The sequence below is a fragment of the Chelonia mydas genome, chromosome 22 (genome assembly GCF_015237465.2).
Source record: "Chelonia mydas isolate rCheMyd1 chromosome 22, rCheMyd1.pri.v2, whole genome shotgun sequence".
NCBI classification, from domain to species: domain Eukaryota; kingdom Metazoa; phylum Chordata; order Testudines; family Cheloniidae; genus Chelonia; species Chelonia mydas.
Window position 1 is genome coordinate 18,605,651 of NC_051262.2, and position 27,553 is coordinate 18,633,203.

The following is a 27,553-nucleotide window of genomic DNA, read 5'->3' on the forward strand; positions in this document are numbered from 1 at the left end:
TGTTTGGAGAGAGTCCCTGACTGTTTATCCCTCCTCTTGGACAGCAGCTGGCTTTGCTGCTATCTGGAGCAGGGTAATTTAGCTTAACTCTCCTATGAACTGTGAGTATAGCTAGTCTGTTTGTTACCACATCCTCTGTTTTTTTGTTTGTTTGTTTTTTAACCCAGCAATTATGTCTAGATTGTTAGCTCAGTGGGGAATAGGGACTGTTATTTACCATGCATTTGTTTAGTGCTAATACGCTGGAGCTCTGACATGGTTGAGGGCTCTAGGTCTAGAGATAGATGTGAAGAGCTAAAACCTCACCAGCCCCCATGCACAGTATGTCCCCTTGGTGGGTTTTGAAAATAACTACTAGTTTGACCAAGTTTATACTGTTCAGCCCAAATGTGTTTGGAACTGATTTAGCTGGAACTGCAGGTTCATGCTGCTTCCAAAGCCCAGTGTCAGATAGGGCCCAAGTGTGTGTCCTGGTGTATCCCTGCCCATTTTTCTCCCTTGTAGGAAACTTTGGAGTGTCTGAAAGATCTGCCCTCATGCCTGTTCTCATCCTTCCTGTTCTCATCCCCCAGTTCTTGGGTGTCTCAGCTATACAGTCTGTTGCATAACTAAAAATGCAGGGCTTGATAGATTGCAGATGTTGTCCTGTGGCATTGTCCAGTTTACTCAGTGACTGTGGGAACTGGAAGTTAAGGCTACAGGCTGCATTGCATTGTGCTTTCATCATGTCATTTGTCAGACTGAATCTGACTAGGGTGCCTGGAAGTTCTTCCTGTCCTGAGCTGCTCCTGCACAGTGCTGTGTCTTGCTCACTCCATGGCTTCCAGTCTTTAGACACTGAAATAGCTGCTGAGCTTAAAGACCTGTTGGGTTGCAGTGATTTAGTGCTCTGTATCTAGTCAGGCTAAGTTTCCCCTCTGCACAGCTTTGGTAGGGCTCAAAGGCCCAGCTCCCCCGTCAGTGACTCAGAGGAGAAAGCAGGGCCAGGAGCATTTCAAGGGCGTTTGTCTCAAGATTGTGGGAATCTATGCCTTGATTTTTCTCTTTTCCCTTTCCCCGCCCTTCCTGGCTTTTCAGAGACACCTTCACAAACCTGTCCCGGATTGGTCTGTGAATGGGCCAGGCAAATCACTACCACATGCCCCCTCTACCCTGTGTGAGTGAGGGTCTTCGTGGCAGCGCTCAGCTAGGGAGTTTGCTGCCAGGAAAGTAAGGTCTGTTCTTGGAACTAGGTCTAGGTCAGCAGCAGTAGGAGAGCTCCTCACACTCTTTGCCATCTGCCTTTTTATCATTAAAAGGAAAGGGTTGGAGAAGTATGAGGGGGTGAAGTAGGAGCCAGACTCTGGTTCTCTTCCAAGAGGATAAACATCTCTATAAACACACACCAGCATATGCACGTACCTACAGCTGTACACCCTATCAAACCACTACACACTCCTCACAATTCTCCCCTGAAGAGGATGAAAGAACACATCGCAGGTTGTGTGACAGATGTTCCTTACTGCATTCCTGCTTCTCCACGTGGGCACCAATGATACTGCCAAGAATGACCTTGAGCGGATCACTGCAGACTACGTGGCTCTGGGAAGAAGGATAAAGGAGTTTGAGGCGCAAGTGGTGTTCTCGTCCATCCTCCACGTGGAAGGAAAAGGCCTGGGTAGAGACCGTCGAATGGTGGAAGTCAACGAATGGCTACGCAGGTGGTGTTGGAGAGAAGGCTTTGGATTCTTTGACCATGGGTTGGTGCTCCAAGAAGGAGGAGTGCTAGGCAGAGACGGGCTCCACCTAACGAAGAGAGGGAAGAGCATCTTCGCAAGCAGGCTGGGTAACCTAGTGAGGAGGGCTTTAAACTAGGTTCACCGGGGGAAGGAGAGCAAAGCCCTGAGGTAAGCGGGGAAGTGGGATACCGAGAGGAAGCATGAGCAGGAGTGCATGAGAGGGGAGGGCTCCTGCCTCATACTGAGAAAGACGGGCGATCAGCAGGTTATCTCAAGTGCCTATACACAAATGCACGAAGCCTGGGAAACAAGCAGGGAGAACTGGAAGTCCTGGCAAAGTCAAGGAATTATGACGTGATTGGAATAACAGAGACTTGGTGGGATAACTCACATGACTGGAGTACTGTCATGGATGGATATAAGCTGTTCAGGAAGGACAGAAAAGGTGGGGGAGTTGCACTGTATGTAAGAGAGCAGTATGACTGCTCAGAGCTCAAGTATGAAACTGCAGAAAAACCTGAGAGTCTCTGGATTAAGTTTAGAAGTGTGAGCAACAAGGGTGATGTCGTGGTGGGAGTCTACTATAGACCACCGGACCAGGGGGATGAGGTGGACGAGGCTTTCTTCCGGCAACTCACGGAAGTTACTAGATCGCAGGCCCTGGTTCTCATGGGAGACTTCAATCACCCTGATATCTGCTGGGAGAGCAATACAGCGGTGCACAGACAATCCAGGAAGTTTCTGGAAAATGTAGGGGACAATTTCCTGCTGCAAGTGCTGGAGGAACCAACTAGGGGCAGAGCTCTTCTTGACTTGCTGCTCACAAACCGGGAAGAATTAGTAGGGGAAGCAAAAGTGGATGGGAACCTGGGAGGCAGTGACCATGAGATGGTCAAGTTCAGGATCCTGACACAAGGAAGAAAGGAAAGCAGCAGAATACGGACCCTGGACTTCAGAAAAGCAGACTTTGACTCTCTCAGGGAGCTGATGGGCAAAATCCCCTGGGAGAATAACATGAGGGGGAAAGGAGTCCAAGAGAGCTGGCTGTATTTTAAAGAATCCTTATTGAGGTTACAGGGACAAACCATCCCGATGTGTAGAAAGATAGTCAATATGGCAGGTGACCGGCTTGGCTTAACAGTGAAATCCTACAAAAAAGAAGCTTACAAGAAGTGGAAGATTGGACAAATGGCCAGGGATGAGTATAAAAATATTGCTCGGGCTTGCAGGAGTGAAATCAGGAAGGCCAAATCACACCTGGAGTTGCAGCTAGCAAGAGACATTAAGAGTAAAAAGAAGGGTTTCTTCAGGTGTGTTAGCAACAAGAAGAAAGTCAAGGAAAGTGTGGGCCCCTTACTGAATGAGGGAGGCAACCTAGTGACAGAGGATGTGGAAAAAGCTAATGTATTCAGTGCTTTTTTTGCCTCTGTCTTCACAAACAAGGTCAGCTCCCAGACTACTGCACTGGGCAGCACAGTATGGGGAGGAGGTAACCAGCCCTCTGTGGAGAAAGAAGTGGTTCGGGACTATTTAGAAAAGCTGGACGAGCACAAGCCCATGGGGCCGGATGCGCTGCATCCGAGAGTGCTAAAGGAGTTGGCGGATGTGATTGCAGAGCCATTGGCCATTATCTTTGAAAACTCATGGCGATCAGGGGAGGTCCCGGACGACTGGAAAAAGGCTAATGTAGTGCCCATCTTTAAAAAAGGGAAGGAGGAGGATCCTGGGAACTACAGGCGAGTCAGCCTCACCTCAGTCCCTGGAAAAATCATGGAGCAGGTTCTCAAGGAATCATTTCTGAAGCACTTAGAGGAGAGGAGAGGAAAGTGATCAGGAACAGTCAGCATGGATTCACCAAGGGCAAGTCATGCCTGACTAATCTAATTGCCTTCTATGACGAGATAACTGGCTCTGTGGATGAAGGGAAAGCAGTGGATGTGTTGTTCCTTGACTTTAGCAAAGCTTTTGACACGGTCTCCCACAGTATTCTTGCCAGCAAGTTAAAGTAGTATGGGCTGGATGAATGGACTATAAGGTGGATAGAAAGCTGGCTAGATTGTCGGGCTCAACGGGTAGCGATCAATGGCTCCATGTCTAGTTGGCAGCTGGTATCAAGTGGAGTGCCCCAAGGGTCGGTCCTGGGGCCAGTTTTGTTCAATATCTTCATAAATGATCTGGAGGATGGTGTGGATTGCACCCTCAGCAAGTTTGCAGATGACACTAAACTGGGAGGAGAGGTAAATACGCTGGAGGGTAGGGATAGGATACAGAGGGACCCAGACAAATTGGAGGATTGGGCCAAAAGAAGTCTGATGAGGTTCAACAAGGACAAGTGCAGAGTCCTGCACTTAGGACGGAAGAATCCCATGCACCGCTACAGACTAGGGACCGAATGGCTCGGCAGCAGTTCTGCAGAAAAGGACCTAGGGGTTACAGTGGATGAGAAGCTGGATATGAGTCAACAGTGTGCCCTTGTTGCCAAGAAGGCCAATGGCATTTTGAGATGTATAAGTAGGGGCATTGCCAGCAGATGGAGGGCCGTGATCATTCCCCTCTATTCGACACTGGTGAGGCCTCATCTGGAGTCCTGTGTCCAGTTTTGGGCCCCACACTACAAGAAGGATGTGGAAAAATTGGAAAGAGTCCAGCGGAGGGCGACAAAAATGATTAGGGGACTGGAACACATGAGTTATGAGGAGAGGCTGAGGGAACTGGGGATGTTTAGTCTACAGAAGAGAAGAATGAGGGGGGATTTGATAGCTGCTTTCAACTACCTGAAGGGGGGTTCCAAAGAGGATGGCTCTAGACTGTTCTCCGTGGTAACAGATGACAGAGCAAGGAGTAATGGTTTCAAGTTGCTGTAGGTTGGATATTAGGAAAAACTTTTTCACTAGGAGGGTGGTGAAGCACTGGAATGCGTTACCTAGGGAGGTGGTGGAATCTCCTTCCTTAGAAGTTTTTAAGGTCAGGCTTGACAAAGTCCTGGCTGGGATGATTTAATTGGGGATTGGTCCTGCTTTGAGCAGGGGGGTGGACTAGATGACCTCCTGAGGTCCCTTCCAACCCTGATATTCTATGATTCTAAGTGCTCAGAACTAGTAACTTCTGAGGATGAGATAGGAACCTGAATCAAGTCCCTGGATCTTTATGGTAAGTCTCTTCCGCTCTCTGTGTAGTAATGGACAACCACCTAATTCTCAATTACTGAGGGACAATCGCCACTCCTTGATATGTTTTGCTTTCCACAACCAAGTTTCTGTACAACTTTTCATGAGTGATGTGTACCTGAGTATTGGGATTCCAATATCTAAACTGTATTGTTAAATCTATTCAGCTAAATTTGGGTTATTGCTAATTATGCACTATATGTATTGTATGACTTTAAAAACAAACTTTGTATTTGTGGATAGTCTAAGCACTATACCCAAATGTACAGATACTCTTTTTTCTTAACCGATGTATTATGTAATTTTTTTAACATTAGGTTTAATAAAAATTTTAAATCTGTTTTTTCTCCTGGAAGCATCAGGGGGGAGGCGCTGATGTTTGCAAAGTGCCTTGGAGTCCCTATGCTGGGAAGTGCTCTAGAAATGCACGCATTTGTTCTCTCCACCGTACTGACTACACCAAGCTACAGGCGCCAGCCACAATTGCTGGGTGAAGCCCGCAGTTCCAGGGTTGTGCAGACCACGGAGTATTTTTAAGCGGGGGGAGGAAGGAACGGGGGTTGGGTGGCACCGGTGTGGGAGGCAGGAACCCTGCGTTCTGTGCTGGAGTGGGGCTCGCTCTCGTCTGACCTGAGGCAAGTCCACGCCCCTCGCCCTGCCTCAGTTTCCCCAGCAGCAGCGGGGTGCGAGGCTTAGCTCCTTGGTTTCTGCAGAGGACGTGAAGCAACTTGGCGGGGAGGTGGGGTGAACGCCGCCAGTTCCTTTGTCCCCTTTCGCCGGGGCCAGCGAGGGGCGGGGCACGGCGGCAGCGCACCCCCGCTGCCCGGGGTCCCCGCGCTGCCCCAGCCTCCTGCTCCCTCCCGTCGGCGTCCCGCGCGCGCGCGCCCGCCCCCGCCCGCCGGGGGTCACTTTCCCCGCGCGCTGCGGCCCGCGCGCGCGGTGGGCGGTGACCGAGTCCCGCCGGCGCGCGCCGAGCGGCTGCTCTGAGGGGAGCGCGGGCCGGCCAGGTAAGGGGCGCCCGGGGGCCGGGCTCCGTCCCTCCGAGAGCCGGGCCCCCGGGCGGCCGCGCGCCGCGACCCCAGCGGGCCCCGGCGAGGCGGGGGCGGAGCGCGTTGCCCGAGGGCGGCCGGCGGCGGGTGCCCCGCTCGGCCGGCTGCGCCTCGGGTCGGCGCCGGGGGCTGTGTGTGAGCCGGGCCGGGCTCTGCTCCCCGCGGGGCCGGCCCCCAGGGCAGGGCCCGGGGGAGCGGGGCCGGGCAGGTGGCGGGTGTGCACCGCGGGTGGCGGGGGGTTGGCGCTGCCCGGCACTGGCTCTGCCCGAGCGGGGGCTGGGCCAGGTGACCATGGTCTGACCCCGTTTGGCCCGCGGGGGAGTGGACAGCCCAGGTGCTGGGACTGAGAGCCCAGCGGAGTGACCGGGCTAAATGTCCCCTCTAAATCCGGAGCCCTTTTCTGAGCTGGGGTGACAGGAGCGGGGACTCGTGAGGTGCTCGGGTTAAATGGGAGCGTGCGAAAGGGGCTGTTGCAAACAACCCGAGCTCTGTCCCCTACCTGAGTCAAGGCTCGTGCTGTCCCAGGGAAATGGCTTTGGCAGAATTCCTTGCATTTCTGACATTTTCTCCCATAATCTGTAACAGCAAATCTTTGGCATGCAGCCTCCTCTCCCCGGGAAGGGGAGGGAGCTCAGGGTTGCAAAGCCAAAGTGAAGGGGAGTCCTTACAGACCTGTAGCCTCCCCACTTCTCTGAGAGATGGGTTAGAGTCCCTGGGCAGCTTAGTGCAGATGGCTATTCAGAGTCCAGCTACACACAAAGGGAGGCATCTTGGCTGAATGGACCGATGGCTAGGGGTTAGGAGCCAGGAATCCCAGCTTTGGTGTTGACTTGCTTCACCTCTCTCTGTGCCCGTGAAATGGAGAGATGCTAACTAACTAGGCATCTGATGAAGTGAGCTGTAGCTCACGAAAGCTTATGCTCAAATAAATTTGTTAGTCTCTAAGGTGGCACAAGTACTCCTTTTCTTTTTGCGGATACAGACTAACACGGCTACTACTCTGAAACCTAACTAGGCTTAGTGTCTGTGCTTTGGGAATGGTCACTTCTGTGTGAGTGTGGCAGGAGGGCTCTTGTGTGGGCCACTGTTGCCAGCTGCTGCTGTCCTTGTGGTTATTTAGCCATTGGCAAGTCAAGTGAAGGAATGACTTGAGCATGGAACGCACTTGGAGGAGAGGAAGGTGATCAGGAACAGTCAACATGGATTCAGGAAGGGCAAGTCATGCTGACCAACCTGATTGCCTTCTATGATGAGATAACTGGCTCTGTGGATATGGGAAAAGCAGCGGATGTGATATATCTTGACCTTAGCAGAGCTTTTGATATGGTATTCTACAGTATTCTTGCCAGCAAGTTAAAAAGCTATGGATTGGATGAATGGACTATAAGGTGGATAGAAAGCTGGCTAGATTGTCGGGCTCAACAGGTGCTCAACGGCTTGATGTCTAGTTGGCAGCCGGTATCAAGCGGAGTGCCCAAGGGGTCGGTCCTGGGGCGGTTTTGTTCAAGTTCTTTATTAATGATCTGGATGATGTGATTGATTGCACCCTCAGCAAATTCGCAGATGACACTAAGTAGAGGTAGAAACGCTGGAGAGTAGGGATAGGGTACAGAGTGACCTAGACAAATTGGAGGATTGGGCCAAAAGAAATCTGATGAGGTTCAACAAGAACAAGTGCAGAGTCCTGCACTTAGGACGGGAGAATCCCATGCACCACTACAGGCTGAGGACTGACTGGCTAAGCAGCAGTTCTGCAGAAAAGGACCTGGGGATTACAGTGGATGAGAAGCTGGATATGAGTCAGCAGTGTGTCCTTGTTGCCAAGAAGGCTAATGGCATATTGGGCTGCGTTAGTAGGAGCATTGCCAGCAAATCGCGGGAAGTGATTATTCCCCTCTATTGGGCTCTGGTGAGGCCATATCTGGTGTATTGCGTCCAGTTTTGGGCCCCCCACTACAGAAAGGATGTGGATAAATTGGAGAGAGACCAGCAGAGGGCAACAAAAATGATCAGGGGGCTGGGGCACGACTTACGAGGAGAGGCTGAGAGTACTGGGCTTGTTTAGTCTGCAGAAGAGAAGAGTGAGGGGGGATTTGATAGCAGCCTTCAACTGCCTGAAGGGGGGTTCCAAAGAGGAGGGGCTCGGCTGTTCTCAGTGGTGGCAGATGACAGAACAAGGAGAAATGGTCTCAAGTTGCAGTGGGGGAGGTCTAGGTTGGATATTAAGAAAAACTATTTCACTGGGAGGGTGGTGAAGCTCTGGAATGGGTTACCTAGGGAGGTGGTGGAATCTCCATCCTTAGAGGTTTTTAAGGCCCAGCTTGACAAAGGCCTGGCTGGGATGATTTACTTGGTGTTGGTCCTGCTTTGAGCAGAGGGTTGGATTAGATGATCTCCTGAGGTCCTTCCAACCCTAATCTTCTATGATTCTATGAGGGCTGGGACCCTGTGAAGTGGGGATTATATATTTTGCCCCTTATCCTTGTCTATGTCTATGCACAATCCTGGGGTTCCCTTTGATTTGGTACTGGTAGGTCTCAACTTGGCTGTCCCCTCTGTGGCAGGGAGTAATGGCTGATGGGTAAGCCCACACCAACCAATAGGAATCCTGATCTTCCATGCTCATGCCTGGGAGGTTCCTCTATGGCCAGATATGTTCTTTCTGCCCTGTTCACCTCCTGCTTGAGGGTTCCTGAGCCCGATGGCCAGTCTGCCCCAGAGGAAACTGCCCAGCTGCTCTGTGCTGTGTGTGAGGAATTTCTTCTTAAACGTCCACTTGCTTTTTCATCCATCCTCATGTAAAAATGCTGAGATGGCTGAATGTGCCTTGATTTCAGCTGTTCCCTGTGCTGGGTTTCCAGCACTTCTCTTTTTAGAACTTGGGCACGTTCTTTGTCAGAAGTGAGGGGTGTGAACTGCCAGTAATATTTACACCCCTCACCAAAAGAGGCAGGACCAGAAGCTCTGGTCTCCTGGCTCCAGCCCAGTGCACCTTCTGTGAGGCCTAAGAGCATTTCCTGGGGGAATTTCTTCTTCCTGCCTTGTGATACTTTACCTAAGATGTGTGACAATGCTGCCAAGAGTGAGAGAGTCACCAGGTGCCTAATGCTTGGCAGGTCAGCAAATAGTCTCAATTCCCTTGTTATGTCTGTTTGTTGAGCTTTAAAACAGTGGCACCTGGAAATATCTGTGGTTGGACTCTCATGTAGTGTGTGTCCCCTCATGCCCTGGTGTTTTGGCTGGTGCAAGTGAGCACTGCTGCTGCTCTGGCTTGATGGGATTCCTCAGACTGTCTGTGGGTGGCAGTAGAAGAACACCCTGCTGCTCTTCTCTTATTGGACCTGGGCACTGTCCTGTTCCCATATAATGAATTCAAACAACCTTTATAAATGATGTTCAGGTCAGAGCTGCCTTGGGCCTACTGGTGTGTCATATCTGCCACTTGAGATTTGTTGTAAAATACAGATCAGTAACCTCAGCCTTGTTTTCTTTTATCTGGGAAAGGGAGTGGGGTGGGATGCTGCAGTTTGGATTGAGGGGCATAGGCAGAGCTGGGATAGCAGGGAGCTACGAGTCAGGATTGTATGCATGTGTGGGGAACCATGGGGGACTGTAGGTTGGGATTGAGGTCATCTGCTGATCTGGGGGTGAGGGCATGACTCCGGACTGGGATACCAGTAGGGGGCTGCAGGTCAGAATTTGGGGGCAGGAGCAGAGCTGTATGAACATGGGGGACTATAGGGCAGGGATAGCAGGAGCGCTGTGAATTGCGACTGAGATGTATTGGGTTGCCTAAACTCAAAGCCTTCCATGGTGCAAAAAGGCAGAATAGAGATTTATCTAGTTAATTCTTTGCAGACTGCAGTCTTGTTCCTAAGCATTACTTTGACAGGAAGTTCTGTTGTGGTAAGGTGTTAGCTGTCTTAGCTGAGGATTCTTCATGTATTAGGTACCCTATTTAATTGAACATCTGAGCCCAGTCTATTTGAATAAACCCTTCCAGACCTGCCCCTAAGTGGGTGATGGGGGAGGCAGCACTTGCTTTATGGTTTCTTTCTGCCCCTCTGGATGCCTCCGTTTGCCTTTGTGTCCTTTATGTTTCCATAGTGTTAAAAAGTAGGTCCCTATTTTGACTCCAAATCTCCCTGGCTAGCAATTCTTGGTGGTGGCAGGCAAAATGGAATTTGTGTGGGGCTGGGGGGCGGGAGGGGTTGACTGCTCTGTATGGAGTATGGCAAGAGGAGTTGAGGAAATGATCAGGGCTGGAGCTGGCAGCTGTGCATACTTTAATGACCCCAGTAGGAGAGCTCATTTCCTCTGGGGAGCTGAGATCAGTGGGTGGGGCAGAGAATTCTGTCTCCCAATGTAACTATCTTGGAGCTAATTTATGTTACTGTTATTGCCAGGCGTGTTGTGTCGCCTTGGCAACATGTGACCAGTGCTCCACTGTGTGTAGTCTTCGGGATGGAGAGTGTATGGGGTGTTTCCGCCTAGAAGGAGCAATTGGAGAAAAGAAAGAGGGGAAGGAGCCTCTGGGGCAGGCTGGCCTCTCTACTGGGCCTTGCACCTGTGATGACATGGCTGGCTGTGTGCCAAAAGGGGATCAGAACAAATACTGTAGCTGGAGTCCCAGCAATGGGGAGCACGGCCTTTGAGATGAGATCAGACCCAAACAGCGGATTCAAATCCAGGCTTTGGGGCCAAACTGCCCTCCCAACCCTCTCATCTCAACATGCTGAAATGTGGAGTGGGGAGCCTGGGTCAACGCCAAGCTTTCCTGAGCACCAGACTGTTTCAGCTTGTTGCAGAGATGAGTGCAGGCTGAGTTAGGCTATTCACAGGGACTGGGCCTCATGGGGTGTTTCAGACATTGCGACACCAGCTCCATATTAGCTCTCGCCAATCTGGGCCCTTGCTGCAATTTAGTTACTGTGGGCTGCCTGGCGCAAGTCCCCTTCCCACCCACGTTTGTCTCCAAGACAATGCTCCCGCCTCCGACATTCCCAGGCTGGAAGCAGAACAGCCCATTGCTCACTGGGATGGGGTGGCAGCTTTGGTGCCTTAAACTCATTAACAGATGTGGAGTGAATGTACAGCCAAGTTGAATGCAGGGCCTGGATGCTGTGTGGTGTACCTGTTAACTCAGCTGCTCTGACTGCTTCCAAGTGACTCATTGAAAAGAATGGGGGGTAGGGGGAAGAAAGAGGCCAGGGATGCTATATTTCAGGGCATGTAACATCGGGTGCTGCAACTCCTTGTGGGTTACCCAAGTCCCCTTCTCTTACGCATTCCCTCTGCCACACCTGCGTTCAGCCGTTAGAGAGGATGATAGACATTGTCCAGCTTCCATATGGTGTGTATAGATGTACACATGGCCAAATACTGTTCTTGGGCACACCCAGGCTTCCATACTCTCGGTGTATTTGCAGACTGATTCCGACCTTCACTCTGTAGCTGCAGATACAACTAAATGGGGCACAGATGGATGCTCCTTCCCCTTCTGTTTTGTTGGTTTTAAGTAAGATAACAGCAGGTACCATCTACAAGGTGCTTTATAAATATAAATTAACCCAGGCTCACAGTGCCCTTGGAGGCAGGACAGGGTTATTATCTCCATAAGAAAACTCAGGCACAAAGAGGGGAAATGATTTGGCCACGTGTGACTGCTGAAGGTGTGATATGCATCCCCCTCTGTTTGGTTGGGGGTGGGTTACAGTTATACAAAGCTGCAGTTACTATAGTGTCTCAAAGGGACCCCATTTGGAGGCTCGTGCAGCGATGCACAAGAAGAAGGGAAGGTGAGCACTTTGGAAGGCAGCATCTAAGTCGAATGGACCAGCTGGATCTCAAAGGGAAACAAACTTGATCATAGAAGATTAGGTTTGGAAGAGACCTCAGGAGGTACTAGTCCAATCCCCTGCTCAAAGCAGGACCAACACCAACTAAATCATCCCAGCCAGGGCTTTGTCAAGCCGGGCCTTAAAAAACCTCTAAGGATGGAATGACCTCTAAGGGTTGATGAGACACCCAGGAGAAAAAATCCTCCTTCCCCAACCCTCCTGAAGCCAAACTAGGCTCCCAGCCCTACCACTGCATTTCAGAGTGTTGCCACTGATAGCCCCAGCCCAAGAGAAAGCGGCAGGAGAGATTCAGCCACAAGGCCAGTTGGCCCCACTGGTCCCACCTGATGCTTCAGCTCACTGTCCCATCCCTGTATTGTGACCAGGCTACAGAGACTGCTCAGCTCAACAAGAATCCGACAGCAGCAGCTGACATTTGAGTGCAAGCTCCAGCCTGAGTTGTCAAATATTTGTAATTTTCATGTCCAAATGAGGGGCTTTGGCAGAGCTGGGTGTAGGATCCCAGTGCTGGAACAGTAGGGGGGCTATGAGTTGAAATTGAGGGACTTTGGCAGAGCTGCGGGGTGTGCGGGGAGGGGGAGGTCTAGTGCTGGAACAGTATGGGGGGTTATGAGATGGAACTGAGGGGCATTGGCAGAGCTGTGGAGGAGGAAGCCCAGGGTGGAATAGCAGGGGTGCTGTGAGTCAGGATTGAGTGGCACCAGCTGAACAAGACTGAAATTCATTTTTGTGGGTGGCCTCTGTGCACCCATCCTCCTTACGCTGAGGTAAAGTCCTCCTCCGCGCTTCCCCTCCCATGCTCACCTCTTCCCTTCCTGGAAAGAACAGAGGTCTTTTTCTTAACTTTTTAAATCATTTTGTGTTGGGATTTCTGTGGGAACTGGAGACATGAGCCCCGTGGATGCCAAGGAGGGAGCAAGCAGGGGGGAGTGATCTCATGGGGGTGTGTGAGGGGTGAGCATGGTCTGTGCTGTATGTGAAGGCTCTGGGGCTGCTTTTCTGTTGACCGTTGCTATTTCATGGTAGCTGAGCCCGACCCTTTGGCATTTGAAGCCTGCGCCTCTTTTCGTGGCAGGAACAAGTGAAGTGTTTTGCAGGCTGCTGTGAGAGAAGAAAGGCTGCCTTGTTGCTGCCAGAGGTGGGGCGCTCGGCTGGGCTGGGCCTCACTCCTTTGCTAGCATTCCTAGAACAGAGTCTGCTTGTGAAGGGCAGCAATCACCCTTCGTGCTGGGGCTTCCCAGGAGGTGAGGTGAGAGGCTGGGATGGGGGGCATGGAGGAAGCATGAAATATGCCCCGAGGGGGGCTCCCCAATTCCTTATCTTCTTGCACTGGGGCATTCCCTTTGGAGAGCCTTAGAGATAGCCAGGTCCTTGGAGCGGCCACTGGCTCCCACAAGGATTCCAACCGGGGCACTGGGATGGGGGAGATTGTATCAAATCTTTGTGGAGAGGTCTGGGGGATCAGTATCCCCCTCCTCTGGAAAGCAGTAAAATCCCTTATAAGGATTATAGCATCTCCATGGTTATGGGTCGGAGGAGGTGGCCTGCTAGGCTAGTGTGAGAGTGGGAAACCTGGACTTGTCTTGTAGTTAGAATGGGGTGCGAGAGGAATCAGGACTCCTGGATTCTATTCCTGGCTTGAGGAGGGGAGAGGAGTCTAGTGATTAAAGCTGAAGGATGTATATGGAGAATCTGAGAGTCAGGACTCCTGGGTTCTAGTCCTGGCTCTGGGATAGGAGAGGCAGGCACCTAATGGTTAGAGCTGGGGTGGCAAGTCTGGGAGACAGGACTCCTGAGTTCTATCCCCTGCCCTGTTATAGACTGCTGTGGTGACTTTCCCTTTCAGTGCTGGAGTTCCCCCATTTGTGAAGGGGGTACCTGGCTCATGGGAGCTGGGTGGGTTTGGTGCTGCCATGCCCAGATCGATGGAAGGTGCCAGAGCATGGCCCAGTGTGACACTTGCCCCTCACCTCCCACTGACTCTGTGGATATGACTGCGATCCTGTGGCCTGCTGTGGTGGGAAGGGGTTAATCTCTAAGCATGATTCCATCCTGGCCTCCTCTCTCTTCCTATTCAAGAGTCCGGCCCCCTGCCTGCCTTTCCTCTGGCCTAGCAGCAGCCAAGAGCTAGCAGCTGGCTGCAGCTGCTTTTGGGGAGAAGGTGCAGGGGTAGGGGAGAGGTTAGGGCTGTGGGCCCTGCTGGCCTGGCTCTCCCCACTGGGGTCTCCTGCCTTGATGCGCCTGTCACCTCCTCAGGGAGCTGGCAGTGCAGACTGTTCTCTACGACTTCTCCTGCAGCTGGGGTAGGCCGCGCCCCAAGGTCACGGGATGAGCAGAGCATAGGAACATGAATGCTCTGCCACTGAAGCTGGTGGTCGGTGCTTGGCCCAGTGCCAGGGTGAGGATCCAAGGGCAGGTAAGGTGCAGACCTCAAAACCACACTGTGGCTAGGGGTGTGGCGTATGTGGATTGGAGCAGGGGGATCACAAACTCTAAGGCTAACCCTTCCCAGTGCTCATGGGTCCAATGGGCTCCTTGTCCTGCCAGCACCCGGGCTCAGACCCTGACTTGAGGGAGCTGGAGCCCAGGCCCAATGGGGGCTCCTCTAAACATCAGGGGTGGCTCTGGTCCAGTAGGTGGTTGGCACAGGCTCAGCTGCATGGTAGCAAATGATGTCTGAGCAGGCAGGGGAGCAGGTCCTAGAGAGTTCCAAACCTCTCCATTAATACGCTGTGTGGAAGCTGTGTTTCCCCCTGCCCAACCCCATTACTGTGTCTCCTACTCTGCCATGACCACCCCCGATCTCAGTGCCACATCTTTCTTCTACCCTCTTTCTGGCCCCCAGTGCCACACCCCACAGGAAAGGCCCTGGCTGCTCAGCCCACTCAGGAAGTCTCATTTAGCAGGTTGGAACTCCTTCTGCAGCCATGGGAAAGTGGCAGCAAATGGAAAGAAGTCCTGGTGGTAATGAGCTAGTGCCCCTTCTCTAACTTATTCACAAAAACACACACTGGCCCTCTATGCAGCAAGGGATAATCCTGCCCATCAGTAGCTGTAGGCTTGCGTATGAGAATCAGGGAGGGAAGGGAAATGGCCCTGCGTTACTGTCCAGATCGTGAGATGAGGTTCAGATGTGCTGATCACTGGCAGCTTGCAGTGGCAGGAGCTCAACCCCTCTGACAGCCAGATCCACATAAATTCTCCTGGCTCTAACCCCAGAGCTATCACTCAGCCTCACGTCCAGTGTGCTTCTTTTACAAATTATATTTCCAACTAGGCTCCTCTGCTCCATACCCAAGGCCCCGCTTGGGGGGGAAGTCTGGCTTTCCTTGGTATCAGTGGGGGCTGCTATGAAAATTGGGCCTGAATGCCAGTCTAGGCACTTCAGCTTGAATTCTGTCTGGTCTTACTCCCAGATGCTGTCCTCTTTCAGCTGCCTGTTCCGGAGGGAGCCAGGGCCTTTACTGTGAGCTGATGGTTGTTTTTGTTCTTTCCCAGCCCTGGAGTCAACGCTGTCTTTTTCCAGCCTTTCATTTTTTCCGCAGTGTGTAATAGCTACCCACTAGCTCCCACTCTTCCTGGCTGGGCTGTGTGCTCTCGCTCTGGGTATGGTTTGTGCTAACCACAGACCATGCTTGCTTTAACAAAGTAGGGAGAGGATCTCTGCTTGCTGCACTGGTCGAAGCCTGAGGATCCGGTGGGCTAGCATTGCCAGGGCAGCCTGTAGATAGCTCTGTCTCTAGGGACAGTAGGAAAAGCCCAGACTTTGCCCATCTGAGGGGGCTGCACTGGCATTTTTCCCAGAGCCCAGCCATGGGTTATACATATGCTGTACAGCAGAGCAAATCACAGCTGCCTTCAGCTGGAACCAGAGGAGCATTGCATGCTGGGCTAGCGCTGGTATTTTCCACTGTCCTGGGTGCTCTGATAGGTGAAGGCAGCACTGGGTCTTTGTGAAGCCCATAAGGTGCAGTGATCCCAGGCTTCACTAGGGCCTTGTCTAGGCCCTCACACTCTACTAACCCATCTCCCACAAGTGGCCTGTCTTCTGGATGGGATGTGGACTGAAGTCCTGGTCATGTGGGAGCAATAAAGTTCCCAAGACACTTTCCACAAGCCAGGGCATTGACTCCAGTGTCCTAGCCAAAGCCCATCTTGGGTAATTACACTCCGCCAATCCTGCCCCCAGCAGTTTCAGTTGGATATAGGTTGTTATTCCCTGTCTGCCCTAACCTGTCACTATGCTGGTGTGTGGCAGGTGCCATGTTTCACCCCAGAGGTGGCTGTATGTCAGTCCTGGGGGAGTGATGTTTCTGTCAAGCATTGTGGGATCCTTCTAGTTGAAAAGTGCTATGGGAATTATTCCCCTCTTCAGGGTCTGCCTCCGGAGCATCATACTCCCTGCTGGCCAACTGAAAGAAAAGGCCTGGGGACTGAATATGCATGTCAGGCATGGTGAGCCAGATTTCAATCCCCAGGGCCCTATAGGCCCTTGCGATGCATTAGACACAAGCATCTGTGAGATCTGGGTCCCTTTAATGTGACCCAGGAGCACCGCAACCCTGTTCTGGCTGTGTCTGCAATGGGTGGGCTGCTGGATTTGTGGGAGCAGAGACTAAACAATCTTTCCATGAACTCGGAGTGGCCCCAGCCCTTGGCAGGAAAAGGCACAAGAAATGCCGAGCTGGTGGAGAACAGCAGGGAGCTACTGCAGTGTTGGGAGGTCAGGAATCGCCACTGACCCGTGGTGGGACTTTTGCAGTTGTTACAATCAAAAAGAAAAGGAGTACTTGTGGCACCTTAGAGACTAACCAATTTATTTGAGCATAAGCTTTCGTGAGCTACAGCTCACTTCATCGGATGCATTCAGTGGAAAATACAGTGAGGAGATTTATATACACACACAACATGAAAAAATGGATATTTATCATGCACACTGTAAGGAGAGTAAAAAGAAAAGGAGTACTTGTGGCACCTTAGAGACTAACCAAATTGGTTACTCTGTTACTCTGAAACCTGTAAGGAGAGTGATCACTTAAGATGAGCTATATATATATATAATATATATATATATGATCAAGTTACCCCAGCCCATCCTGTTTCATAGATTCATAGATACTGAGGTCAGAAGGGACCATTATGATCATCTAGTCTGACCTCCTGCACAACGCAGGGCACAGAATCTCACCCTCCCACTCCTGCGAAAAACCTCTCACCTATGTCTGAGCTACTGAAGTCCTCAAATCATGGTTTAAAGACTCCAAGGAGCAGAGAATCCTCCAGCAAGTGACCCGTGCCCCATGCTACAGAGGAAGGCGAAAAACCTCCAGGGCCTCTTCCAATCTGCCCTGGAGGAAAATTCCTTCCCGACCCCAAATATGGCAATCAGCTAAACCCTGAGCATATGGGCAAGATTCACCAGCCAGATTCCCAGGAAAGAATTTTCTGTAGTAACTCAGATCCCACCCCATCTAACATCCCATCACAGGCCATTAGGCCTATTTACCATGAATATTTAAAAGATCAATTAATTACCAAAATCATGTTATCCCATCATACCATCTCCTCCATAAACTTATTGAGTTTAATCTTAAAGACAGATAGATCTTTTGCCCCCACTGCTTCCCTTGGAAGGCTATTCCAAAACTTCACTCCTCTGATGGTTAGAAACCTTCATCTAAAACTTCCCGATGGCCAGTTTATATCCATTTATTCTTGTGTCCACATTGGTACTGAGCTTAAATAATTCCTCTCCGGTATTTATCCCTCTGATAAATTTATCACTCTTGCCCAGGAGCTGTCCCAATCCTGATTATTCCAATGAACTCCATGGAGCTGTGGTCACTTTTTTGGATATTATTGGCTCCCACTATCTCCCAGAGTGTGTTGTGAACAAATCAAAGCCGAACCATTCCAGCACGTGAATAGGCCAAAGCCTCGGCTGATTGCTTTTTATAATACTCTTTATTTGATTAAAGGATTTGTATTCTTTGTGTACACTGGAATGTGTTCTATTCCCTAGGTCATTATTATACAGGGTTACAAAACTTTTTTTTTTTTAAATATTACTCCCAAAGTAATTTAAGAAAAATGCTCCTTTGATGTTTGAAACTAAACTTGACTCCATTTTAAAATCATACAGACAAGCAACTCTTGAACACAACTGAATTAAGATTCATAGTCTACTTAACTACAGGACAGGATTTGCTTCCCCTCTCCCAGAACACATCACCCTCACATGGAAAGAACTGGAGCTGTTCTCTCAAATCCTGTTGGGGCCAATGCTGACCGGGGGAGGGTGAAGCAGGGCCAGGGAAGCTTCCTGGGGGTAACAGAGGAGAGTTCAGTGTGTTTTCCTGAAAGCATGCTGGGGCTCTTGGGAGTGTCAGTGGCTGAATTCGTGAACATTGTTCTCCATTGACAATGATAGGAGAAGGCTAAGTCCATGCTGTCACCTGCAATGCAGGCTTAGCCTGTAGATGGTGCACTGGTGTCACACAGCTTGGCATGCTTTTAATGAGCCATATGTGACCTAGTTCTGCCTTAATACCAGCAAAATAACGTTTTACAAAGAGCAGAGGCCTGGTCGGGGAAGGAGGGGCAGGGCTTCCTCTTCCCCAGACAAATGCGACAAGCAACTCTAATTCCCCTCAGACCCTCTCTCTGTAGTCCTGTTTGAGCCCTGCATTGGTGAGGGAGTCAGTAGTCCAGTGCATCTTTCCAGCTCTGAATATTTCAGCACAATACTCTTCCATCTGAGTGATTTATCTGCAGCTCCTTGGGGAAGGAGTGGTGGCTCCCTCACTTGGGGTATTTACACCAGCCTGGCTAAAGAGCTAGTGCCTATATGATAGGGGAGCAGTGCAGCTCTTGCTGGGAAGCAGGGGCTGAAGGGTCCAGCAGATCTCCGCCTTCTCCAGAGCCTCTTAACCTTACTCTGAAGCACAGTGATTCTTGCTAAAAGTGTAGACTTCACCCCACCCTCATTGCTGAAAGGGAGAATGTTAGTGCTTCACACTGTCTCAAAATAGTGGTTTGGGGGCAGCTGCTAGGAACCCCTGTGATACAATCTGCCCCCTGACCTGCACTCAAACAACACAAGGCTGGGTGCAGTCCTTATAATTGTGTTGTAATGTCACAAGCCATGGGGTCTGTATTAGGGGAGCCAACTGAACACAATGATCCACAGGCCAAATGGGGTGAGGTCTCTGGCCCACAAACTGTCCATCCTCAGATCTGCTCTGGAAGCTCTTACAGACCAGGCCAGCAAGAAGGGGGTTCCTGCTGCCATCCTGCTGTAGGGTGACCCCGAGATGGAAGTGTGGGATGCATGGAGTAGGGGGTAAATTTAGAAACTCTAGCCTGGCCCAGCCTGTTAAGCTGGCCCAAGTGGTCTGAGCGCCAGAGCACAGGAAATCAGTGGCTTGTGGGGTCAGTTTCCTCTCCCAGCAGCTTTATTTACTCTTCCTGCAGGGACAGAAACCCTGCCCAGGATGGTAATACAGGAGGAGCTGAAATCAGGTTTCAGTTAGTTTGTGTGTGCATGTGTGTGTTCAGACATGCAGAGGGTCTGAGGAGCTGTGTGCACACACATGAATGTATGGGGTTGCTAGTTTCCGAAGCAGCACCTGGGAGAGAGATTGGCTGGTGCATGACATCTCTGCTGACTAGTGGGGCGGGGTGCTGGGCTAGCGTGGATGCATTGTCATATATAGTATGTGTATGTCTATCTCTGTTTGTCCTCCCTTCTCTGCACCCCAGATGTTGGGTTTTTCCCTCGATGATTGTTTAGTGATGTAGATTTTTAAAAATGAGCCTCTGCAAAGCTGTTGTTCAGTTAAGACTCCCTCTTTTGTTCTGTAGTTATGTCCTCTGTGTTCAAGTGTATGTTAGTGAATGTCTGAGTGAGAGAGAGAATATCTCTGGATGGATGGACAGGGAAATTAATTTTGAGACAATTTCTGAGCATCTGGAACCAGGAATTTAGCAGAAAAGTATCTTCTTGCCATTAAATATAACCCTTGGAGCTGAGACATGAAGCTGAGTCTCTGGCTACTCATGCCATCCTAGGGCACATGGTATGATTTGGGCTCTTATTCAGGTGTCTTGGCCCCATTTCTAACCCTGGGAAGTTGCCTGCTGCCTCCCTATAGTTCCCTGAAGTTTCACTGGGAGAGAAGATTCTTTTTCCTGTCCTGCCAGTCTGAGTGCCGTTAAAGAACTGCTGTGCTGGAGAGCTGGCTGGCCTGTTCCTGTACACCTCCCCTGACCAGCCTTGTGCAGGGTTTATGATGCTAACGTAGTTCATGTTTGTAAAGAGATCCTAGGAGATCCTTAGGTGAATGGGGAAACAGGGCCATGTATCCCATGCTCTGAACATGTTCTGTAGAATTCTGTACATAGGTGCTCTAAGTTACTGTGCTTTTTGGGCGTTTGTACCACTCGCTGTCATTTCGCATCAGCGGAGACCCTGTGTGCAGAATTACCCAGTTCAGCTGGGGTCCAAGCCAGATGCCCCTGTGGTCATTTCCCCATTGACTTGAGCAGGAGCCAGCAGAGAGCAAATGAGGCTCAGGGACTCAGTCACGCATAGCCCCACTGGTAAAAGAAGGTTATAAGGCCATAAATCGTGCCCCCTGGTGTCCAGCTCTCAGTGCTGCAGCCATCAATCTCTCGTAATGCAGTGTCTCTTTAGTCCTGGGATTCATACACCCCACCTGTTTCTAGAAGAAAATAATGCCAATGCAGAAGCTGGGTGAAAGCCTGAAAGCTGCTTGTGTCTATGGGGTAGGGGGAGCAGTATGATGTAGAATGTGTACTGCTGATGACATGTTGCTTTTCTTTGGAACTCTTCATCCAAGTACTGGTTACAAGCGGTATGAGCTCTGACAGCCTATGTGGATAGGTGGGTGTGGACCCCACTGTACAGATAGGGAAACTGAGGCACAGAGCAGTGAAATTACTTGCCAAAGGTCAAGCTTGGAATAGAACACCGACATCCTGATTGTCCATCCCCTGCTATAATCACTAAACCACTCTCTCCTTTCATTGATCAGGCCTAGATAATGGGGCCTCTTGATCACTCACCTGTGCTTGCTGGGCTCTTTTGAACTTTACTCTCAGCCTGTGATCTCATGTGTCTCATTGATCCAACCTTCTGCATCCCCTGTTGGGGAGGGAGAGGCGCGTCTCTGCCGCATAGCCCCATGTACAGTGCTCGTTTAGTTCTGTCGTTGTATTCCTGTTACTGGAGTGCTCTCTCAAGTCCTAACACCCCCTCTGTGTTTCTGGTTCCTTCCCAGGAGAGTGCCAGGCACTTTGATGAAGTTGCCATGGAAGCTTCAAACAGGAATGTTACCAGCCCGACCCGCAAAGTCCAAGCAATCATCCAGGTGAGTGTGTGCCAGGGTCACCTCCTCCAGCCAGTGCATCAGCACTGCCACCTTGTGCTGGGGAGGGCAGACTGAGATAGCTTTGGGGGCTAATGCCCTGTCCTTCCATCACCAGAGACTGGCACTGGGGTCACAAATGAGCAAAGATTATTGGTCCTAGAGAGGGATTCAGAGGTGATGCTGGCTATACAGGCTGCTTAGGTCCCCATAGTGATGGGGCCAGCAGGAAATCAGGGCATCCTGAAAACCCAAGAGAGAGCAGCCCCAAGTGCTGGCAGATGGGCCTGGCAATCCCCTGAGAGCATAGAGAGAGTTTATTCCCTCTCCCAGGCCTGAGTGAGGCTTCATACATGACCCTGCTTCGGTTATGAGCCAAACCCCAATTCCAGATGGGGGCACTGGTTCCAGGTTGGGCAGTTCAGCATCCATGTCCTTGCACTTTGGCCCAGCTGGCCCTAAAGGCTCCTGGGGGATCTCGTGGAGAAGGGACATGGGAACAGCTTGCCAGTGAGGAATTGTGGCCCCATCACACTATGATTTATAGTCAATGAGGCATGATCCCCCACCCCAGAGCTGAAGAATGGCATGGCTCTGTGCCACATCTCCCACCCTCTACTCCCTCCCAGAGTTCAACTCTGAAGGGATCTTGGTATCCTGAATAACCCCAGGACTAGGGTGTGGGTGACTGGTGCTGCCCTCTGCCAAGTGCCATTGGGTCTTTTCTCCCAATCCTATTATGGGATTGGCTGTAAATCCAATTGGGCTAAATGGCTAGTACCTTGGATCCTATTAAAAAGAAGCTGAGCCCATGGAATCCCCCTTGCCCGAGGGCTGGGCTGTTTTCACTTTTCATCCTTCTAGTCTCTTCCCCAAGCCTGCAGCACAGAGCAAAGATCACAACTGGCCTGTCCTGAGATCTGGAGACATGGGGAAGGCTTAGAACCCTTGGACTCCACATCTGAGGAGTCCACTCCTCAGCTTGCTAGCCTGCTGTCTGGAGCCTACACAGGGCACTCTCTGTGCTCTGGAAAAAGGGCTGAGGGAGACACCCTCAGAATGTGGAGCCAGGGGCCCAGCAGTCTGTGCTTGTGGGTTTGTGTGGGTTCACTTTTGTGTGTGCTTGCATCCATGTCTGCATGCATGTACATGTAGCTGGTGGGTCTAAGTGAAGCCTGGTTGGATTCTGGTTTACCTGCAGTAGGTTCAGGGGCCCAGGGCAGAGGGGAGAGCCCTGCCCTGCTCGCTGCAGCCAGCCATCCTGTGAGACCTCCACTTACGCTCTGCCGTGTCATATAGAGCAGAAAGATAAGGAGCTCATAAATATTTATGATCCATCTTTGCTGTGCAAAGTGGGAACTGCCATAGAGCCTATCTGAATCACTGATTGTGGACAGACTGCTGGGTAGGAGCCAACCCACAGCACAGACCCTGTCTGTCTCCCTGTCCATCCATCCATTTACTGGCATGTTTCAGGGGCTAAAGCGGCTCCGCTGCAGCAAAGGAACCTGGAGAGCATCTCCCAGTTGGAGGCCTCAGCAAATGGGGGTGAGGGGTGGATGCCTCCTTGTCATGGTTAGGCCTGGCCCAGAACCTGCAAGGGTGCAGGGGGATTATGGCTGGCGTGTTGTGTATCCCCACTTCCACTTCCTGCTTCTCCAAGCAGGGGAAGGTTTGGCCGATGAGTTTTCTCTGGAGCACTCCAGTATGGTGTGATCTGGATTGGGAATTCCCCCACCAATGCTGGCTCCACCTGCACTCAAGCCCTAGGGACTAAGCCACCCATGGATGAGCAAGTCCTTGGAACATGCCCCACCCCTGCCTGTGAGAAGCCCCACTGGCCTTGCTCCTCCTTTCAGGGGTCTTGTTTGCACACCCCTACCTGTTCCCCAGACATGTATCAGCCTTGTCCCTGTGGATCTGGGCTCCTTCCATCCCTGTTTCCTCTCTTCCTTTTCCCACATGTGGGGTGCTGCCAGTGCAAGAGCCACCTCCTCTGCAGCAGCTGGTGCCATATCTGCCTCCCTATATGTATGTCCTGATGCCGGACTGACAGCTGTGGAGCCCTCTGCTTACCTCCAAAATGGTCAGTGACAAGGTCAGCATCCACAACCTGGCCTGCACTGGAGGGGTGAGAAGAGAGGGCAGTCTCAATGGCGGGTTCAGCCCTTGACCTTTTTGCTGACGCTGCCAGTAAGGGACTGACTGGGGGGGTTTTTGTGCTGTGGATGCTGGTCCACCAGGAATTGACTGTGACTCACCAAACTCACTGCATTTCCTGCCAGTTGGAAAACTTCTCTGTTTGCATCTAGGAAGGGCTCAGGCCAGTGACCTCTCCCCTGAGTTCAGGGATGAGCACGTTCTAACCAGGGGTTCTGCTTTATCCTTCCCTACAGAACAGCCCTCTGGACCTAATAGACATGGGCAAGGGGCTGAAGGTCCAGACCGACCAGCCACATCTGGTGAGCTTGGGCAGTGGCCGGCTTAGCACTGCCATCACTCTCCTGCCCCTAGAAGAGGGTAAGTTCCCCTTGCTTGTGCTGTGACAATGGGCCGAGGCTGATAGGGGTTTGGAGCTTACCTGGGGGAGGGGGTGTCACTTTTCCTGCCCTCCTGTAGCTGACACCCACTGTGTAACTTACACTGGGTGGAGACCAACCATCACACCATGGGAAAACCAGACTGTGGAGAGGGTATGTTTGTAATGGGTAGAACAGGAGGCCTAGGGGTTCCATTTCCAGCTGTGTTATAGACTCGCTCTGAGGCCTTGGGCAAGTCTCCTACACCCCAATTTTCAAACTAGCTATTAATTTTGAATGGCCCATTTTAGGAACCCTGGGCCTGATTCTAAGAAGTGGTCATTAATTTGGTGGGGTCCAACTGGAAACGATAGGGCCTGACTTTCAGGGGAGCTGAGCACACGCAAGCTTCCAGTCATGTCAGCTAGAGTTGTGGGTGCTCAGCACCCCTGAAAGTCATCCCGTAGGGGTCTCCAGTTGGGATCCCCAAATTAGTGACCACTTCTGAGAATCTTAGCCTGCCCCCCTCCATCCCTGTTGCTAAATGGAGCTAATATTCCTGCCCCACCCTAGTATCTGATATGGACCTCCTGCCTGCCTGGATTGTAGGGTATAGTTAGTGGAAGATTACATGGTGCTTTTGGAGCCCACATGAGAGGGGCACAGTAAAAGACAGGGCTGTTGATGGCCTGGCACGCAAGATGCTGCTGCACTGCAGTTGCCTTCTGCCACAGTCGATGCACAGACTGAAGGTAGTGTTTTACCTGTGGGATTCCCTCTGCTCTTGCTGACTACTGTCAGTGTTGGCCTGACTGCTGCTGCCACCCATGTCCTTGCCCCCTCCCCCTCCACTTCCCCTCCAGGTGTGTGGGCTTTGCTGTGATCCACTTTGTGTGGCTGTAACTTCCTGCAGGGTGCTGAGAAAGCCCCATTAAAGTAGCCACATCTAGATACTGAATGTGGGATCCGGAACATGGGTTAGTCCCACTGAAAATTGGGGTGGGGAGGCACAGTCTGGATCTGGCTGGGATACCCATAGCCGCTGGGGGTGGGCACTAAGTCCCACCCATCTTTAGTCCCATCAGTGGGAGCTGGCGCTGCCACACCCTCTCATCTTGCAGGGACTTGGGTTAACTTCTGCACTGATGTTCCTGGTTTATGTGAGCTCAGCAGCCCAGAGCCAGATGGAACCAACATCCCAGTGAAAGCTGGGCTGGCAATTGTGTTTCAGATCCAGCCTTGGCTCCCAAGAATGGAGGGAGTGAGAGGCACATAGGGCATCTGTTCCTCCCCTCCAGACAGTGGGTGGCTAGCTCCTGAAAAGTTTCAATCCCCAATAACGCCCCTACCTGGCAGCCCCTGTGAATGGCCCTGCTACAGGGACAAGCACATGATGATCAGAACCGAGCAGTGCCTCCCCATCCCTGATCCACTTGCCCCCTGCCTCTCAGTTTAGGATCAGAGACTCCAGCTCCTTCATGGCTCAACCCCTCCAAATGTCAGCCCTTCTCCAGCAGTTGGTGTTAGGAAGCGAGGCCTTAGGCATGCATCTGTGTCCAATAATTGTTATTGAGGCCACAGTGCAGCATCAGATTAAAAACCGGAGAGAAGCAAGAGCCAAGCTCTCCCTGGAGACATTGCCGTTAGCAACCTGTCTGCATCCTTGGCCTGAGAGGCAGGGAGCTGCCAGATCTGCTCCCTGTGGAGACATCCAAGATCTCACTGGGAAGGATTCGCCTGTGCATGTGTGACATGCCCACACACCAGCCCAAACCACAGACCCTACCAAGCCCCCTGCACCTCAGACAGGAAAGGGGAGCAGAGCCGAGCTTCTTCTTGGGCCAAGCATTTGTTACTTAGTGAGCCTTTCTTTTGGACACAACTTACAGTCTAATGTTAGTCAGCAAGGGCCTGAGAGTGTGAAATGGGAGGGAGCCAAGAGGGGTGGGGGAGGGCTTAGCCAAGAGCTTGTGGCACAGAATCAACAGAGGAAGCTGCTAGAGATAACTGGATCAAAGGAGAGTGGGAGTTGCCTGCCCAAGGAGGCAGCTGGAGATTGGGGTTGCAGTGGGGTGGGAGGAAGAAGAGGTGGATGGGCCATGGGAACTTGCCTGTCTGATCAGAGAGAGGGAAGGAGATAGGAGCAGGAGGAGGAACCTGGGGGCAGAGTGGTTAGTATGAAACAGGATTCTTTATCGCTAGCCTCCTCCTGCCTCTTCTGCTGCATCTCTGCTTGAGTTCATGTTCCTACAAGGGACAAGAGTGGGATGTGTGGGTCGCTCTTTGGGTGTCTCTGACCACCTACATTTAGCTCTCTGTTGTCTGTCCCCAAGTGGCCCCATTTCTTTCTAGCAGCTAATATGCTGAGACCCTGTAGGGTGAATTCCTGTCAGGGAGCCAGTGCTGCCCAGGAAACAGTGTGATCAATAGCAGCCCTGATAAAAGCCCCAAGGAGCATAGGCTCTGACCTGAGGACCTGCAAGGTCCCAACTCTCTGGCCTGGCCTTTGCAGTCTGGGCCACAGACAGGAACCCAGTGCTAATCTCTGCAGCCAAGGAGAGAGCAGCGCTGTGCTGGGCCCTGCAACGCTGTCCAGATCTTCTCCTGTGGAAGGACTCCCCTCTCCTCTGAAGTACGAAGCAGCTCTGTTCCTCCAAGCGCTGCAGAGTGCTGGGGCAGGAGGGACAAATCATCACTACCACACACCCCTGTGGGTGCAGACTGCCTTGTCTTTGGAGCTTTAAGAGTCAGCCTGGCCTAGAGGAATGAGCACAGGACTTCTGGATCCTATGTCATGCCCCTATATGAGGGGCTTGTACCTCCATTTCCTGAGGTGGTGTGTGTGGGAATCAGTGGCTGTTCATGGTTTGTTTGTGTTTGTGTGCTGGTGATGGTTACAGGTGATGGTGATGGTTACAGGAGCGGGGAGAGGCTGTTTCAGTCCCTCTCTAGGGGACCCACCAGTGTCTAAAACTTGGTGGCTTGATGTCCAGGCCTGCACTTGCTCTGCAGCATCAGGACAGGAGCTGTCCTCAGCCCTGGCTGCAGTCCCGTTATTCCACACAGTTGAAGTGCTGGTTACGTGTCCCCCCTCCCCACTTTCCAGTTCAGGAGCTCCTCTTAGCAAAAACTACAGAGGATGCTTCCTGCCCAGCCCCCATCTTCCTATCACATGGTTACCATGCAGGGTGGGGTGCACACCAAGTGGGGTTTTATCACCAATAATACAGGGTGAGCGGTCCCCTCTCAGCCTCTGTAAATGGGGGTGCTTGACCTGCTTTGGCCTCCCTTCCCAAGCACTGGATCTCCTTGTTATGACCCAAGGAGCATTAAGCAGATGTTTCTCCTTGCAGGGAGGACCATGATCGGCTCGGCTGCTAAGGACATTGTTCTTCAGGGGACTGGGTTGGCCTCTGAGCACTGCTACATCGAGAATGTGTGTGGGACCCTCACCCTGCACCCCTGCGGGAATGTCTGTGCCATTGATGGCCTGCAGGTTAAGCAGCCCACTCGCCTGACACAAGGTAAGGTGCCTACCCTTGGGCATCAAGGCTGGCTGTGGTGGGGGCAATGCATGAGAGGACACTCCTGACCGCTCAACTAGCTCCAGGCCTGGGCCCCTCAGTCCCCAAAGATTGGTAATGTTTGGGTCAGGTTCTGACTTTCCTGGCTTTGTAAGGTGGGTCCTGACTTCCTCTGACTTTGGATATGTTTGGAGCCAGCTTCCGCTCTGCAGCTAGGGTACATCTTTGCCTTGGAGCTGGGTGAATCATAGTTCTCCTGAGAGCAGGTGAGGATAACTAGGCTTGAGAGAGTGCCCAGTGCAACTTAGCCCAGCCTCACTGTTTTA

General features: G+C 51.6%; 1 protein-coding gene across 28 annotated transcripts in view; it reads left to right on the top strand.

The window, feature by feature from the left end:
- The first annotated feature begins 5,793 nt into the window (after window positions 1–5,793).
- The window catches only part of PHLDB1 (pleckstrin homology like domain family B member 1), a 128,101-nt gene continuing 106,341 nt past the window's right edge, over window positions 5,794–27,553 (top strand). For 5 of the 28 annotated variants that reach the window (XM_043533941.1, XM_043533944.1, XM_043533949.1 and 2 more), the window contains exons 1-4: window positions 13,918–14,211; window positions 21,098–21,187; window positions 23,581–23,704; window positions 27,057–27,227. In XM_043533941.1, the coding sequence (XP_043389876.1) occupies window positions 14,143–14,211; window positions 21,098–21,187; window positions 23,581–23,704; window positions 27,057–27,227 (454 nt within the window). In that variant the 5' untranslated portion in view covers window positions 13,918–14,142. Of the gene's footprint in view, window positions 5,893–13,022; window positions 13,045–13,915; window positions 14,212–21,097; window positions 21,188–23,163; window positions 23,283–23,580; window positions 23,705–27,056; window positions 27,228–27,553 lie in introns of those variants that run through there. The other 23 variants (XM_043533959.1, XM_043533962.1, XM_043533958.1 and 20 more) reach the window with 13 other exon arrangements.